At 47.5% G+C, this 11,499-nt stretch overlaps 5 protein-coding genes across 5 annotated transcripts; 3 read left to right on the top strand and 2 right to left on the bottom strand.

The window, feature by feature from the left end:
- Positions 1-167: 167 nt before the first annotated feature.
- Positions 168-1,880, bottom strand: PGRI_023180 (serine/threonine-protein kinase RIO1; the record flags this gene model as incomplete). Its single annotated transcript, XM_040790031.1, has 1 exon — positions 168-1,880. The coding sequence occupies one exon, from the start codon at positions 1,878-1,880 to the stop codon at positions 168-170; it is 1,713 nt and encodes a 570-aa protein (XP_040646984.1).
- Positions 1,881-2,206: 326 nt separating this feature from the next.
- On the top strand, positions 2,207-6,034 carry PGRI_023170 (chromosome segregation protein SMC; the record flags this gene model as incomplete). The annotated part of the gene is made up of 5 exons (XM_040790030.1): positions 2,207-2,244; positions 2,311-2,470; positions 2,519-3,729; positions 3,784-5,681; positions 5,742-6,034. The coding sequence occupies 5 exons, from the start codon at positions 2,207-2,209 to the stop codon at positions 6,032-6,034; spliced, it is 3,600 nt and encodes a 1,199-aa protein (XP_040646983.1).
- Positions 6,035-6,318: 284 nt separating this feature from the next.
- PGRI_023160 (Winged helix-turn-helix transcription repressor DNA-binding) lies at positions 6,319-7,841 on the bottom strand (the record flags this gene model as incomplete). The annotated part of the gene is made up of 5 exons (XM_040790029.1): positions 6,319-6,629; positions 6,709-7,166; positions 7,218-7,341; positions 7,393-7,519; positions 7,599-7,841. 5 exons carry the CDS (start codon positions 7,839-7,841, stop codon positions 6,319-6,321), a joined length of 1,263 nt encoding a protein of 420 aa, XP_040646982.1.
- Positions 7,842-8,558: 717 nt separating this feature from the next.
- PGRI_023150 (uncharacterized protein) lies at positions 8,559-9,958 on the top strand (the record flags this gene model as incomplete). Its single annotated transcript, XM_040790028.1, has 6 exons — positions 8,559-8,729; positions 8,780-9,173; positions 9,224-9,341; positions 9,393-9,460; positions 9,512-9,542; positions 9,607-9,958. The coding sequence occupies 6 exons, from the start codon at positions 8,559-8,561 to the stop codon at positions 9,956-9,958; spliced, it is 1,134 nt and encodes a 377-aa protein (XP_040646981.1).
- Positions 9,959-10,579: 621 nt separating this feature from the next.
- PGRI_023140 (uncharacterized protein) lies at positions 10,580-10,972 on the top strand (the record flags this gene model as incomplete). The annotated part of the gene is made up of 1 exon (XM_040790027.1): positions 10,580-10,972. The coding sequence occupies one exon, from the start codon at positions 10,580-10,582 to the stop codon at positions 10,970-10,972; it is 393 nt and encodes a 130-aa protein (XP_040646980.1).
- Positions 10,973-11,499: the final 527 nt, after the last annotated feature.

Genomic DNA, 11,499 nt, shown 5'->3' with positions numbered 1-11,499 from the left:
TTATTTATTTTTCCCATTTCTATCAAGTGTAGACCAAGGTATCAAATGCCCAATGCTCCATCCATATATGCATTTCATCATCAAATCATGCCCAAGCGGTAGCACAGTGCAAAAATTCGCAACTCGTGCACATGTAAAGAAAGATAAGGTCAGAAAGCTACGCGAGCTTATTTCTTCTTTCTACTAGAACCGGAAACAAGTTTCTTCTTCAGATGTTTCGGCATCTTCTTCGCTCGCTGCTCGCGCTTCTCCTCCTTCACCTTTGCCTTGTGGTCACGCTTGGAGTCTTTGTCTTCGAAACGCTTGCCTCGTGGCGGCTTGGGCGCGAACGGGTCTATTTCTTCCTCTTCTGAATCGGATCCTGAGACGGAGACACCGCCGCTTGCATCAGACTCAGCGTCTTCCTCGACAGCATCAGTGGCAGTGGCCTTCTTTTTGCCGCCGGCCAAGAGGTCACCGTAAACAAGGTCATCACCTTGGCCGTCGCGAATGCGTTCAGCATCACGCTCGACATCGTACACCTGCTCTAAGGTCTGGGGAATATATTGTTGACGGAAGACAGCAGTGTCGACATCCTCGGCCTCCTGCTGCACATCGTCACCCTCCTCACGGGCAACGAGGAGCTTTTCGATTGCACTCGTCATCTCCTCGTTGCCAGCAGTCCCATCAAGCGGTCCTTCTGGGGCAATGATAAACTGGAACACGGTCCGCTCGGGGAGAATCAGGATGTTCTTTCGGCGGAAGAAGTCGCTGACATTTTTGATATCCATGCGCAAGAATTCCAGACTGCGTGGGTGATCGTGCTCAACACTTTGACTGACATCGATGATATACAGGCGTTCCTTATGGTACAGAATATTGTACTCGCTCAGATCAGCGTGCACCAGACGGCAGGTCTGGTACATAACGCGCATATAGCCCAACAATTCGATATACAGTGCGCGCCAGCGAGTCTCCGGCTCAGGGATATTGAAGTCCACATCCTTGAGGCGCGGTGCGCCCAGACCCTTTGAGCTACCAATGAATCCCATGACAAGCACGTGTAGACGAAGGAAGATAGGTTCTGGGCAGGGAATACCAGAGGCATAGATTCTTCGCAGGTTTCTCATCTCCTTCTCGGCCCAAAGTTTGACCATGGCGCGGTTGTTACTCTTGTTGTATCCCTGACGGAAACGGAACTCTCCAGTCACGTACTTATCACGGTCCTTGAATACCAAAATACTTGTCTTATAGACCTTGATCGCACGGTGGAGTGGGGCAGCATCCTCATCTTCCTGCGAGATGGACATGGCATGGTAGACATTTGCTTCCTTTCCGGTCGACAAACATCCATGAATTTCCGAGACAAGACCTCGGTTGATCATCTGCAGCAGAAGCATCCTCGTACGGGGATCCAACACTTGTTCCGATGTGGCTCGGTCTGCCTTGTCTCCATGCTTGTTGCTGTGGCCCGAAATACCAGCCTGTTGGTCGTCCAGTTTGATCTTTGCGGCGTGGCGAGTAAGAGACTTGACCTGGTCATCGACAGACGCAGAGGTGTTTACGGTAGGCTTTTGTGTGTTCGTCTTGGGGTATGTCCATCTCGGTACATTGGAGTCGCTAGCGAGGTCGTTGATTCTGCGTTGGCGATTGTATGCTTTCGTAAGATCGGAGTTATCGGAAGAGAGAATATCTTCACGGTCCAATTCGTCGTCGAAAATGTCATCGTAGTAATCATCTTCCTCATACTCTTCCTCCTGCTCATCGGGCAAATCTTGCCCCGCCTCGGCGGAGTCTGCAGTATCAGGGTTCACGTAGCCTTCGTTAGGCACGTAGGTATGCGACGGCGCGAGGCCATCAGCAATACCAGTTGCCTGGGGGGTTTTCTCAATTGAAGCCATTCTGGATCTTCAATGTTGAGAATGTAGAGATTTGAATATGTCCGTCCGTCCCCAAGGTTTTTTTTTTTTTCTGTGGCCCAAATTAGGGCCACCGCCCGGCAGAACCCCGCGCCCAACGAGACGCGCTAATTTCGTTCCTCGCGTAGTCAATCTCCAAGGTTTTGCAACACAATCACCATACCACTCCGCCTTTGTTTGTTCATTGCTGGAAAGATCTGCTGGTTGTGCTTATTGTGGCATATTCTACCTTTAATTTTACTCTTGCGCCAAGCGCGTTATGCCGAGGGTGTTCTGATTGAAGCTCGCGTCGCGCGTTTCTTGTCAAGATGTATGTCAAGCAGATCATCATCCAAGGCTTTAAGAGGTATCTTCCACCCCAAACGCAATATTTATTTTTATGGGTTTTTTGCTGACTTCGCATGAAATCCAGCTACAAAGATCAAACGGTCATCGAGCCATTCTCCCCCAAACACAACGTCATTGTCGGCCGCAATGGTTCTGGGAAGAGTAACTTCTTCGCGGCCATTCGCTTCGTCCTGAGCGATGCCTACACTCATCTCGGCAGAGAGGAACGCCAAGCCCTTTTACACGTATGTATCCTGGTATTACTCAAATTTACATAAGTTGACCCCAAGCAGGAAGGTTCCGGTTCGGCTGTGATGTCTGCCTACGTCGAGATTATCTTCGACAACTCCGACGATCGATTCCCTACCGGCAAGCCCGAGGTTGTCCTACGTCGTACTATCGGTATCAAGAAGGACGAATACACTCTCGACCGCAAGAATGCCACCAAGAACGATGTTATGAACCTTCTCGAGTCGGCTGGTTTCTCTCGGTCAAACCCTTACTACATTGTTCCCCAAGGCAGAGTGACTGCGTTGACCAACATGAAAGACTCTGAGCGCTTAGTTCTGCTTAAGGAGGTCGCCGGTACTCAGGTCTACGAAGCTCGTCGTTCGGAGTCTCTGAAGATTATGAATGAGACCAACAGCAAGCGCGCCAAGATCGACGAACTCCTCGACTACATTAATGAACGCCTTGCCGAACTGGAAGAAGAAAAGGATGAGCTTCGGAGCTATCAGGAGAAAGACAAGGAGCGCCGCTGCCTAGAGTACACTATCTACTCCCTCGAACAACAGGAGATTGGTAAGGTCCTCAATGAAATCGAAGAGCGACGACAGAACGGAGTTGAGGATGCCGACAACAACCGCGACCAATTCGTCGAAGGCGAGAAGGCTATGGCTCAAATCGATGCTGAGATCGCTGATTGCCGACAACAGATTGAGTTCCTGAAGGTTGACAAGGCTCAACTGGAGGACGAACGACGTGAAGCATCCAAGACTCTGGCTCAAACTGAACTGCAAGCCAAGTCTCTTTCCGATAACCAGGCTGCTGCACAGGCGCTGAAATCACGCTATGACTCTGATCTTAACTCTGTTCAGGCCGCAATCCGCGAGCGTGAAATCGAACATCAGGAAATTCTCCCTCGGTTTAATGCGTTGAAGGATCAGGAAGATATGGTCAAGTCACAGTTGACAGATGCTGAGACCTCGCGCCAGCGTCTGTATGCGAAGCAGGGCAGAAACTCGCGATTCAAGAACAAATCTGAGCGCGACAAGTGGCTGAACATGGAAGTTCGCGAGAGCCATAATTCTATCAGCACTGTCCAGGGTGTGATCTCTCAGACGCAAGAAGATATCCAAGAGCTTGAAGGCGAGATTGCCGCTTTGGAGCCGGAAACTGAACGCTTGCGCCAACAAATCGATGGACGCGGCGACACAATGCATTCCGTGGATCAACAAGTTCAAGATGCCAAGGATGAAAGAGATCGTCTTATGGACCAAAGAAAGTAAGTTTCCTTGAATCACTAATTAGCTAAAACCAGATATTAATGGTTCCACAGGGAACTCTGGAGAGAAGAAGCAAAACTTGACTCCGTGCTTTCCAATGCATCCCAGGAGGTGGACCGTGCCGAGCGCAATCTCTCGCAAATGATGGATAATAACACTAGTCGCGGAACGGCCGCAGTGCGCCGAATCAAACGCCAGCATAATCTTGAGGGAGTCTACGGTACTCTTGCCGAGCTTTTCGATGTCAATGATAGATATCGAACCGCAGTCGAAGTCACTGCCGGCCAGAGTTTATTCCACTACGTTGTGGACACTGATGAAACTGCCACAACAGTTCTCGAGATTCTACAAAAGGAAAAGGCTGGTCGTGTAACATTTATGCCTTTGAACAGACTTCGCTCTAGGCCTATGAACATGCCTCGTGCTAGTGACACAATACCCATGATCGACAAATTGCAGTATGACCCGGCATATGAAAGAGCCTTCCAGCACGTGTTTGGCAAGACTATCATTTGCCCCAACCTGCAGGTTGCGTCACAGTACGCACGAAGCCATGGTGTTAATGCTATCACACCAGAGGGTGATCGCTCTGACAAGCGTGGTGCCTTGACTGGTGGATACCACGACTCCCGCCAGTCGCGACTGGACGCTGTCAAGGGTCTAGCGAAGTGGCGAGATGAGTATGAGATCAAGAGAAATCGCGGTACGGAAATCCGGAAAGAGTTGGAGAAACTCGACCAGATGATCACCAAGGCTGTTGGTGAACTGCAAAAGCTTGAGCAACAGAGACATCAAGTCCAGAACAGCAGTGGACCATTACGACACGAGTTGAGGGCCAAGCGTGATCTCCTACAAAACAAGAAAGATACTCTTGATGCCAAGCGACGCGCTCTTCGAAATGTTGAGTCTAACCTTGCGGCACTAAACGACCAGGTCAATGCATTCCAGACCGAGCTGTCCTCGCCTTTCCAGAAAGCTCTTACTAGCGAAGAGGAAGCTCGACTAGAAACTCTAAGCAGTACCGTACAAGATCTGCGCCGTCAATATCAAGAGCTTTCGGGTCAGCGCAGCGAGCTAGAGGCCCGGAAGTCGGTGCTAGAAGTTGAGCTTCGAGAGAACCTCAACCCTCGCCTTGACCAATTACTCAACAGAGATATTGATATCGCTGACGAGGAAGTTCAGGGTAACCTGAAGGAGACACAACGTGAAGTGAAGCGCATTGCTCAGGCATTGGAGAAGCTCAATGCACGACTGAAGGAGGTTGACACCTCAATTGAGGAAGGCAATACTCGCGTGATGGATCTGCAACAGCGTAATGCGGAGACCCGGCGAGAAATTGAAGAGCTCGCTCGATCTATCGAGAAGCATCAGCGCCGTATGGAGAAGAGCATGCAAAAGAAAGCAGCACTCACTAAGCAGGCTGCCGAGTGTGCGGCTAACATCCGTTCCCTCGGTGTTCTTCCTGACGAAGCTTTCACCAAGTACCAAAACACCGACTCTAACACTGTTGTCAAGAAACTCCACAAGACCAACGAGGCTCTTAAGAAATATTCGCACGTCAACAAGAAGGCGTTTGAACAGTATAACAGTTTTACCAAGCAGCGCGAGACTCTTACCACACGTCGCTCCGAGCTGGATGCATCTCAAAAGTCCATTGATGACCTCATTTCTGTTCTTGATCAGCGCAAGGATGAGGCTATTGAACGAACCTTCAAGCAGGTCTCACGAGAGTTCCACAACGTGTTCGAGAAGCTTGTTCCCGCCGGTCGCGGTCGCCTTATCATCCAACGGAAGACAGACCGTGCTACACGACTTGATGACGACGTTGACTCAGATGACGAGGAAGCTCGGCAGAGTGTCGAAAACTACGTCGGAGTCGGCATCAGTGTGAGCTTCAATAGCAAGCACGACGATCAACAGCGTATTCAGCAGCTGAGTGGTGGTCAAAAGAGTGAGCTTTTCCAGTCCGAATCTATTTTTTATTTTACACTTGCTAATTAACTTTTCATAGGTCTTTGCGCTCTCGCACTCGTTTTCGCCATCCAGGCTTGCGACCCCGCCCCATTCTATTTATTTGATGAAATCGATGCCAACCTGGATGCTCAGTACCGTACAGCCGTTGCACAGATGCTCAAATCTATTTCGGATTCGACCAACGGGCAGTTCATCTGCACTACCTTCCGCCCTGAAATGCTCCATGTGGCGGAGAAGTGCTATGGTGTGAGCTTCAGGCAAAAGGCCAGTACTATTGATGTTGTCTCGCGTGAGGAGGCTCTGAAATTTGTGGAGGAACAGAAGACGTAATCGTCGTATTGCCCAGGTGTGCTCTTTGTATATTGTAATCAACATTTGCTTCGATGGACTAGCTGGCTGGCGTACTCGAATACCGAATTCTTTTTTTTATTATTATTCTATTTTCATTCCAATTCTTGAGACGTAGTTCTTTCCATCTCAATGAATTGTACCAGATGTTTATTTACCTGCACAAAATTGTTATAAAGTGCCATGGTATATATTTGACAGGCCGTTCTTTGCCAACAACTATAGACTGATTTGCTTGGGAAACTTATACATTATGTCTTCACAGCTCAAGCTAGCTCACACTCAATCAAACTCTCGACGCCCCTTTGAGCGGTCCAGATCTTGACAATCTTCAGTCCAGCAGACTCGAGCAACGCATGCCATTGGCGCTCTGTGCGCTCGCCAGATCCGATCTCCATCATAATCAGGTCCAAACTCGTAGTTTCCCAGTAGGCCCCCGTGTCCGGAATCACATTCTCATTCACCAGTAACTTACTATAGCCGGGACGCATGGCCGCCACAGTGTTAGCGAGAATCTTGCGGCAGAGCTCATCGGGCCAGTCATGGAGAACAGAGTGCATATAGTATGCGCGGGCTCCTATGATGATATAAAGTTAGTAAATTCCAGCCATTTATTGCAATGTGCAAGGATAGGGCACAGTCTTCGGCTTCCATACCTTTGACTGGTTGCTCAGTAAAGAAATCATGACTAGTAACTTCAATAGAGGGGTGCAAATCCTTCACGGAAGCCACTACCTCAGGAAGATCCTGCAGCACCAGACGGCCGGGGGCGCCAGGCCATTTCCGACGGAAATCAGACAGATCATGGCCAAAGCTACCCCCGACATCAACAAGCAGAACATCGTCCTGGCCGATTGTAACCCCATCTACAAGTTGCTCTTGGACTGGGTAGAAGCCGGGATCCATCCAGCGGACTCGGCCTTGAGCGTAGACTGACATGTGGTCATTAAACTGCTTTGCTGTGATCGGCTCCTGTTGCACATGTCCGAAGAAACCCATGTTTGTTTCATAGCCCATCTGGAAAGCTGTATCTGTGGGACTTGTGGGGTTTTGGTATTTGTTTTTCTTGAGGAAGGCTGGTAGGGCCATAATGCCTTTGGTGAAACGGCGGGTCCTGAAATTGTCAGTTGTTGTTCGGGGCATGGAGTTTTGATTATAAGCGTACATGAGCGGGAATGCCCCGCTATATCTCTCAATCGTGAGGACCTTTGAGAACCCAGTAGGGCAGTATTCATTGTAGCCAGTCTCGGTTATTGTTCCCATTGCAGCGAGGTGCTTCATCAATCGCCCTATATGAATTTGTCAGGTATTCGTCTTGGTTGCATAAACAAGCCACTAACCGAGCAAGATTGGATCCACGCTGGTTGCCTTAGCAAGCTCAGCGACAGTCTTAGGTTTGTCATCTGTGCCGAGAGCAGAGAAGAGGTTTATATCAACCGCAGTCTCTAGGGCTGCATAACTCGTAGACTAAACAAATTCAATACATGTCAGTCTAAATGCTTTCCACTCGCTTCAAAAAAAAAACATGGGACAGTAGGCAACACACCTCGGACCAGCAGTGTCGAATAATTGCCTCTCGGGGTGTTTCCAATGCATAGGTCAATGACCGAGCAGCTTCTAGGAGTTTGGCCCGTGCTCCAGGATCCTGCGCGAGAAGGTCGTTGCCGTGTCTCGCAACCGTTTCAAGGAGATCAGGTACCGTATCTGGCAAATTAGAGGAGAGAGCAAGACGTTCTACATCCGCCACGTCTTTGACTGAGCCATTCGAATTTCCGTTAGTGTACGTCATGATCGACTATGACTGCAATGCATATGTATGAGAAGAACAGGTGGGATTAAAAAAAAGCCCCGTAATCACAAAATCTGCTACATATGTACACTAAATTCTAGTACATAGCTAACATGCACATGTAAAGAATAGCCGAACCCCTGACAGGAGCACTATATTTTAACCCACATGAAGCCGGCTAGTATGGTAGTTTGTTAGTTAATTGGCTCTTTTCTATTCCATACTCCGCAAATTATTAAATGTAGAACCATTATCCTAACCGAGGGAATCCTACGGCATTGAGAGCTCCACATAGTGATCCCGTCTCCACTAAGGGTCTACTTATTGGTTAGAAATTTGACAGTAAATCGAAGGAAAAAATGATGCGCAAGGATTATCTACAAGAGTTATAGCAGAAACAATAGTTTATATGTAGATCTATAACAATATAATATAAAAATATGAAGGATGTTGTATATACAACCTCGCTTATAGAAAAACGCCAAGGATATGGCCGGGGGCCAAAAGTCAAATCTACTTGTCTTGCAAGCCACATGCGAACTTCAGGGTTCTTGGCAGCGGAACAAAGTAATACATAGGATGTTTTGATTAATCTATTATTTCTTAGCTTTGATAGCGGTTTCCCGTCTATTCGGTAATTTCTAGCCCTCTTCTAAAATAAATAAAGGATATTGTGGTAACTCTCCTATCATCAACAGAGCAGCCACTGCTCTCGGCATGGCAGCCATGAACGCTGAATACATGAACCAGACAAAGGGTCCGCGCATTCTAGGCGTTTTCTGGGCCTTCTTCAGTGTAAGCGTGGTAATGGTATCTGCGCGACTTTATATTCGAGCCCGGATGTTAAGGAACATTGGGCTTGATGACTATATTATTGTGGCAGCAATGGTATGTATCTTTCAATTGAGCTTAATTTACACCTAATGCTAATTTTATAGGTCATGGTTACCGCTTATACAATTCTCACCACGGTGAATGTCCTTCTGGGCTACGGAAGCCATACCCCTACGTTGATGGCAAAAGGCGGCATGGACTTGGTCGAACACGTTCTAGTCGTTAATTATGCAAACTTCACGCTAGGAATCATGTCTTTCACAACTCCGAAACTTGCAATCGCTGCTCTCCTGAATCGGATAATGAACCCCAGCCGGCTTCAACGAATATGGCTGTGGGTATTGACAGGGTCAGTGTTCGTGGCATCAACTATCTGCATCATCGTTCTTTTCACTATGTGTGATCCTCCCCAGGCTTTATGGAAGATTCATCTCATGGCTGAAGGAGCAACATGCCGTTCGACAGAGATCCTGGTGGGCTATGCGATCTTTACTGGAGGTACGTTGACGGGCATGTATTTTGCAAACAAACAACTAAACCTTGGTCAGTTCTATCCGCGATAGTCGATCTATATCTTGCAATTTATCCGACTGTGATATTGCTACGACTTCAGATGTCGATTAAGAAAAAAATGGCCCTATGCGCGGCTTTGGGGTTGGGTTCCGTGTAAGTTGGTTTATATTATCGTCTGGGACAAGTAGCTGATCGTCCACATAGAGCATGTGCGATGGCTATTGTCAAGTGTCTACAACTCCCAGGTTTATATAATACGGAAGACTCGACATGTAAGTCGTTTGCATAAAGCGAGAAATCTATAGCTGACACACCATAAACAGATGCAACAGCAGATCTTGTTATCTGGACGAGGTATGTTTTCTGTCACTCCTTAAACACTGTTATACAAAGACTTACATTTCACCTCTTCTACCAGCGTCGAGTCGAATATTATCATAATGGCATCCTGCATCCCAACCTTGGGTCCGATGTACGAAATGATGCGAGGAAAACGTTCCTGGAGTTCTCACGGGCGATATGACAGCGGCAAGATGCGCTCTTACACGGATAGACCCACGAAAAAATCAAACCGCACTCGCGAGGACGATGATATCCTTATGACCACGAATATTGGGACTACGAGGAGCGGTAGCCAGCAAAGCATCTTGAACTCGGATCAGCTCCAGAAAGAGGGCCATCTGGTCGGCAAAATTCATCGCACGGATCAGGTAAAGATCGAGTATGGAGCAAGACCTCAAGGTGACCACGAACCACGACCTTCATGGTAGAAGTGGTCTATGTGCTATCACCGTTGATTTTTAGAGAACGCTCATTTTCAACCTTTTTCCTCTCGATGCTGTGAAAAGATGTAAACAGTACGGAGTAACGCTAGTCATGTCACCCTCTTTATAAAGGCCAAAACGAATTAGTTTATAACGGCGGCCTCTCCTTACGAAACAACCATACCTATAAAAACAGATGGTTTATCATCTAAAACCACATTCCTTTAACATATATATTCTACCGACATATATCAAGATGCATATTCCATTTTCAATTGCATTTTATCGCTCGTGTACCATATTTTTGCCCAGTTAATCAGCTTCTCTTTCTCCCTTCTTACCCGCGTTCTATGATCTGTATTCCTAATCCAGTGGGCAATTTTTCGTACAGGGGACGTACTGAAACTTGGAATAATATAAATCCAGTACCTACTCCCTGCCTCCCAACCACCGCAAGATCGCATCAACACCCATCATGTCGCGAATCTGATCACTTCGATTACAGAAGACGCCATACCCCTAGCTTCCAAACCACTCGTCTGACCTTTATCATTTTACAAACCAACATGGGGCTACACAATCTACCGGACAACCTACACTCCGCAATCTGATGCCGTTTTCCCGCGTATGGTCGACCTTGCCACGGCGTACATGAAGAATGGATTTTATGCAGAATACGAATCCTCCCTCCGCCACCCCAGGCCAGATGGGTTCACTAGAACTCCCTGGGATGAAATCTGGGTCAAGTACAAGCCACGCGTCGTTGAAGGTGCTTCCCAGTTCGATGAAGTATCGATAGATCAGGTCCGCACTCATTTTAAAGCTTGGGCAACTGAGCAAAATATGCTCGATCGCTTTCCTAGTTACCGCATGTTTATTGGGATTGACGAAGAGAATTTTCAGACACAAAACGCCCCACTTCCAGGGGGCCGGCCACAAACATTAAAGGATAGCCGGCGTCATTATGTTAAAGTCGTTGAGGAATTGGAGGAAGACCCAGAGCCGCCGTGTCCAGGGTGAATGAAGTGCTCCCTGGGAGGGGTTTACCTATGGCCGTATATGGGGGACGGGGCCTACCTGGAAGAAAGCTATTCGCTGATACCCCGCGGCACAGATGTTTATTAATTTACTGTGTTATGTGGAGCTCGAGGACTACTGCAAATAGACCCAAGACTGAATAGTTGTATAGTGTCGGCTCCGCGAACGATACCGTTCACTGCATTTAATCAATTAATAGCCCAAGATATGATTGACGAAGTATGTAGAATGTCACTATCGTTATGATTACCTCTATATCCTCTATAACGGTCTGGATTGGTACGTAGTTTTTTTATCATTTTCCTGTATGTAGCACTGAACCACTTGGAAGGACTTCTGTATAAACTATAAATGTATATATGAATCTATATGGTCACTTAGTCTCAATCTAGACTATCTAAGTCAATTTTTATCTCCGATGCATATCTACTATGTAGAACCTCAAGAATAGATGTGACCTCCTCTCCTATCGTCTATTATTTATGGCGTTGGTTATGATACTGGTACGG

The sequence above is a fragment of the Penicillium griseofulvum genome (genome assembly GCF_001561935.1).
Source record: "Penicillium griseofulvum strain PG3 chromosome Unknown contig_80, whole genome shotgun sequence".
NCBI classification, from domain to species: Eukaryota; Fungi; Ascomycota; class Eurotiomycetes; order Eurotiales; family Aspergillaceae; genus Penicillium; species Penicillium griseofulvum.
This window is presented reverse-complemented; position numbering and strand designations above follow the sequence as displayed.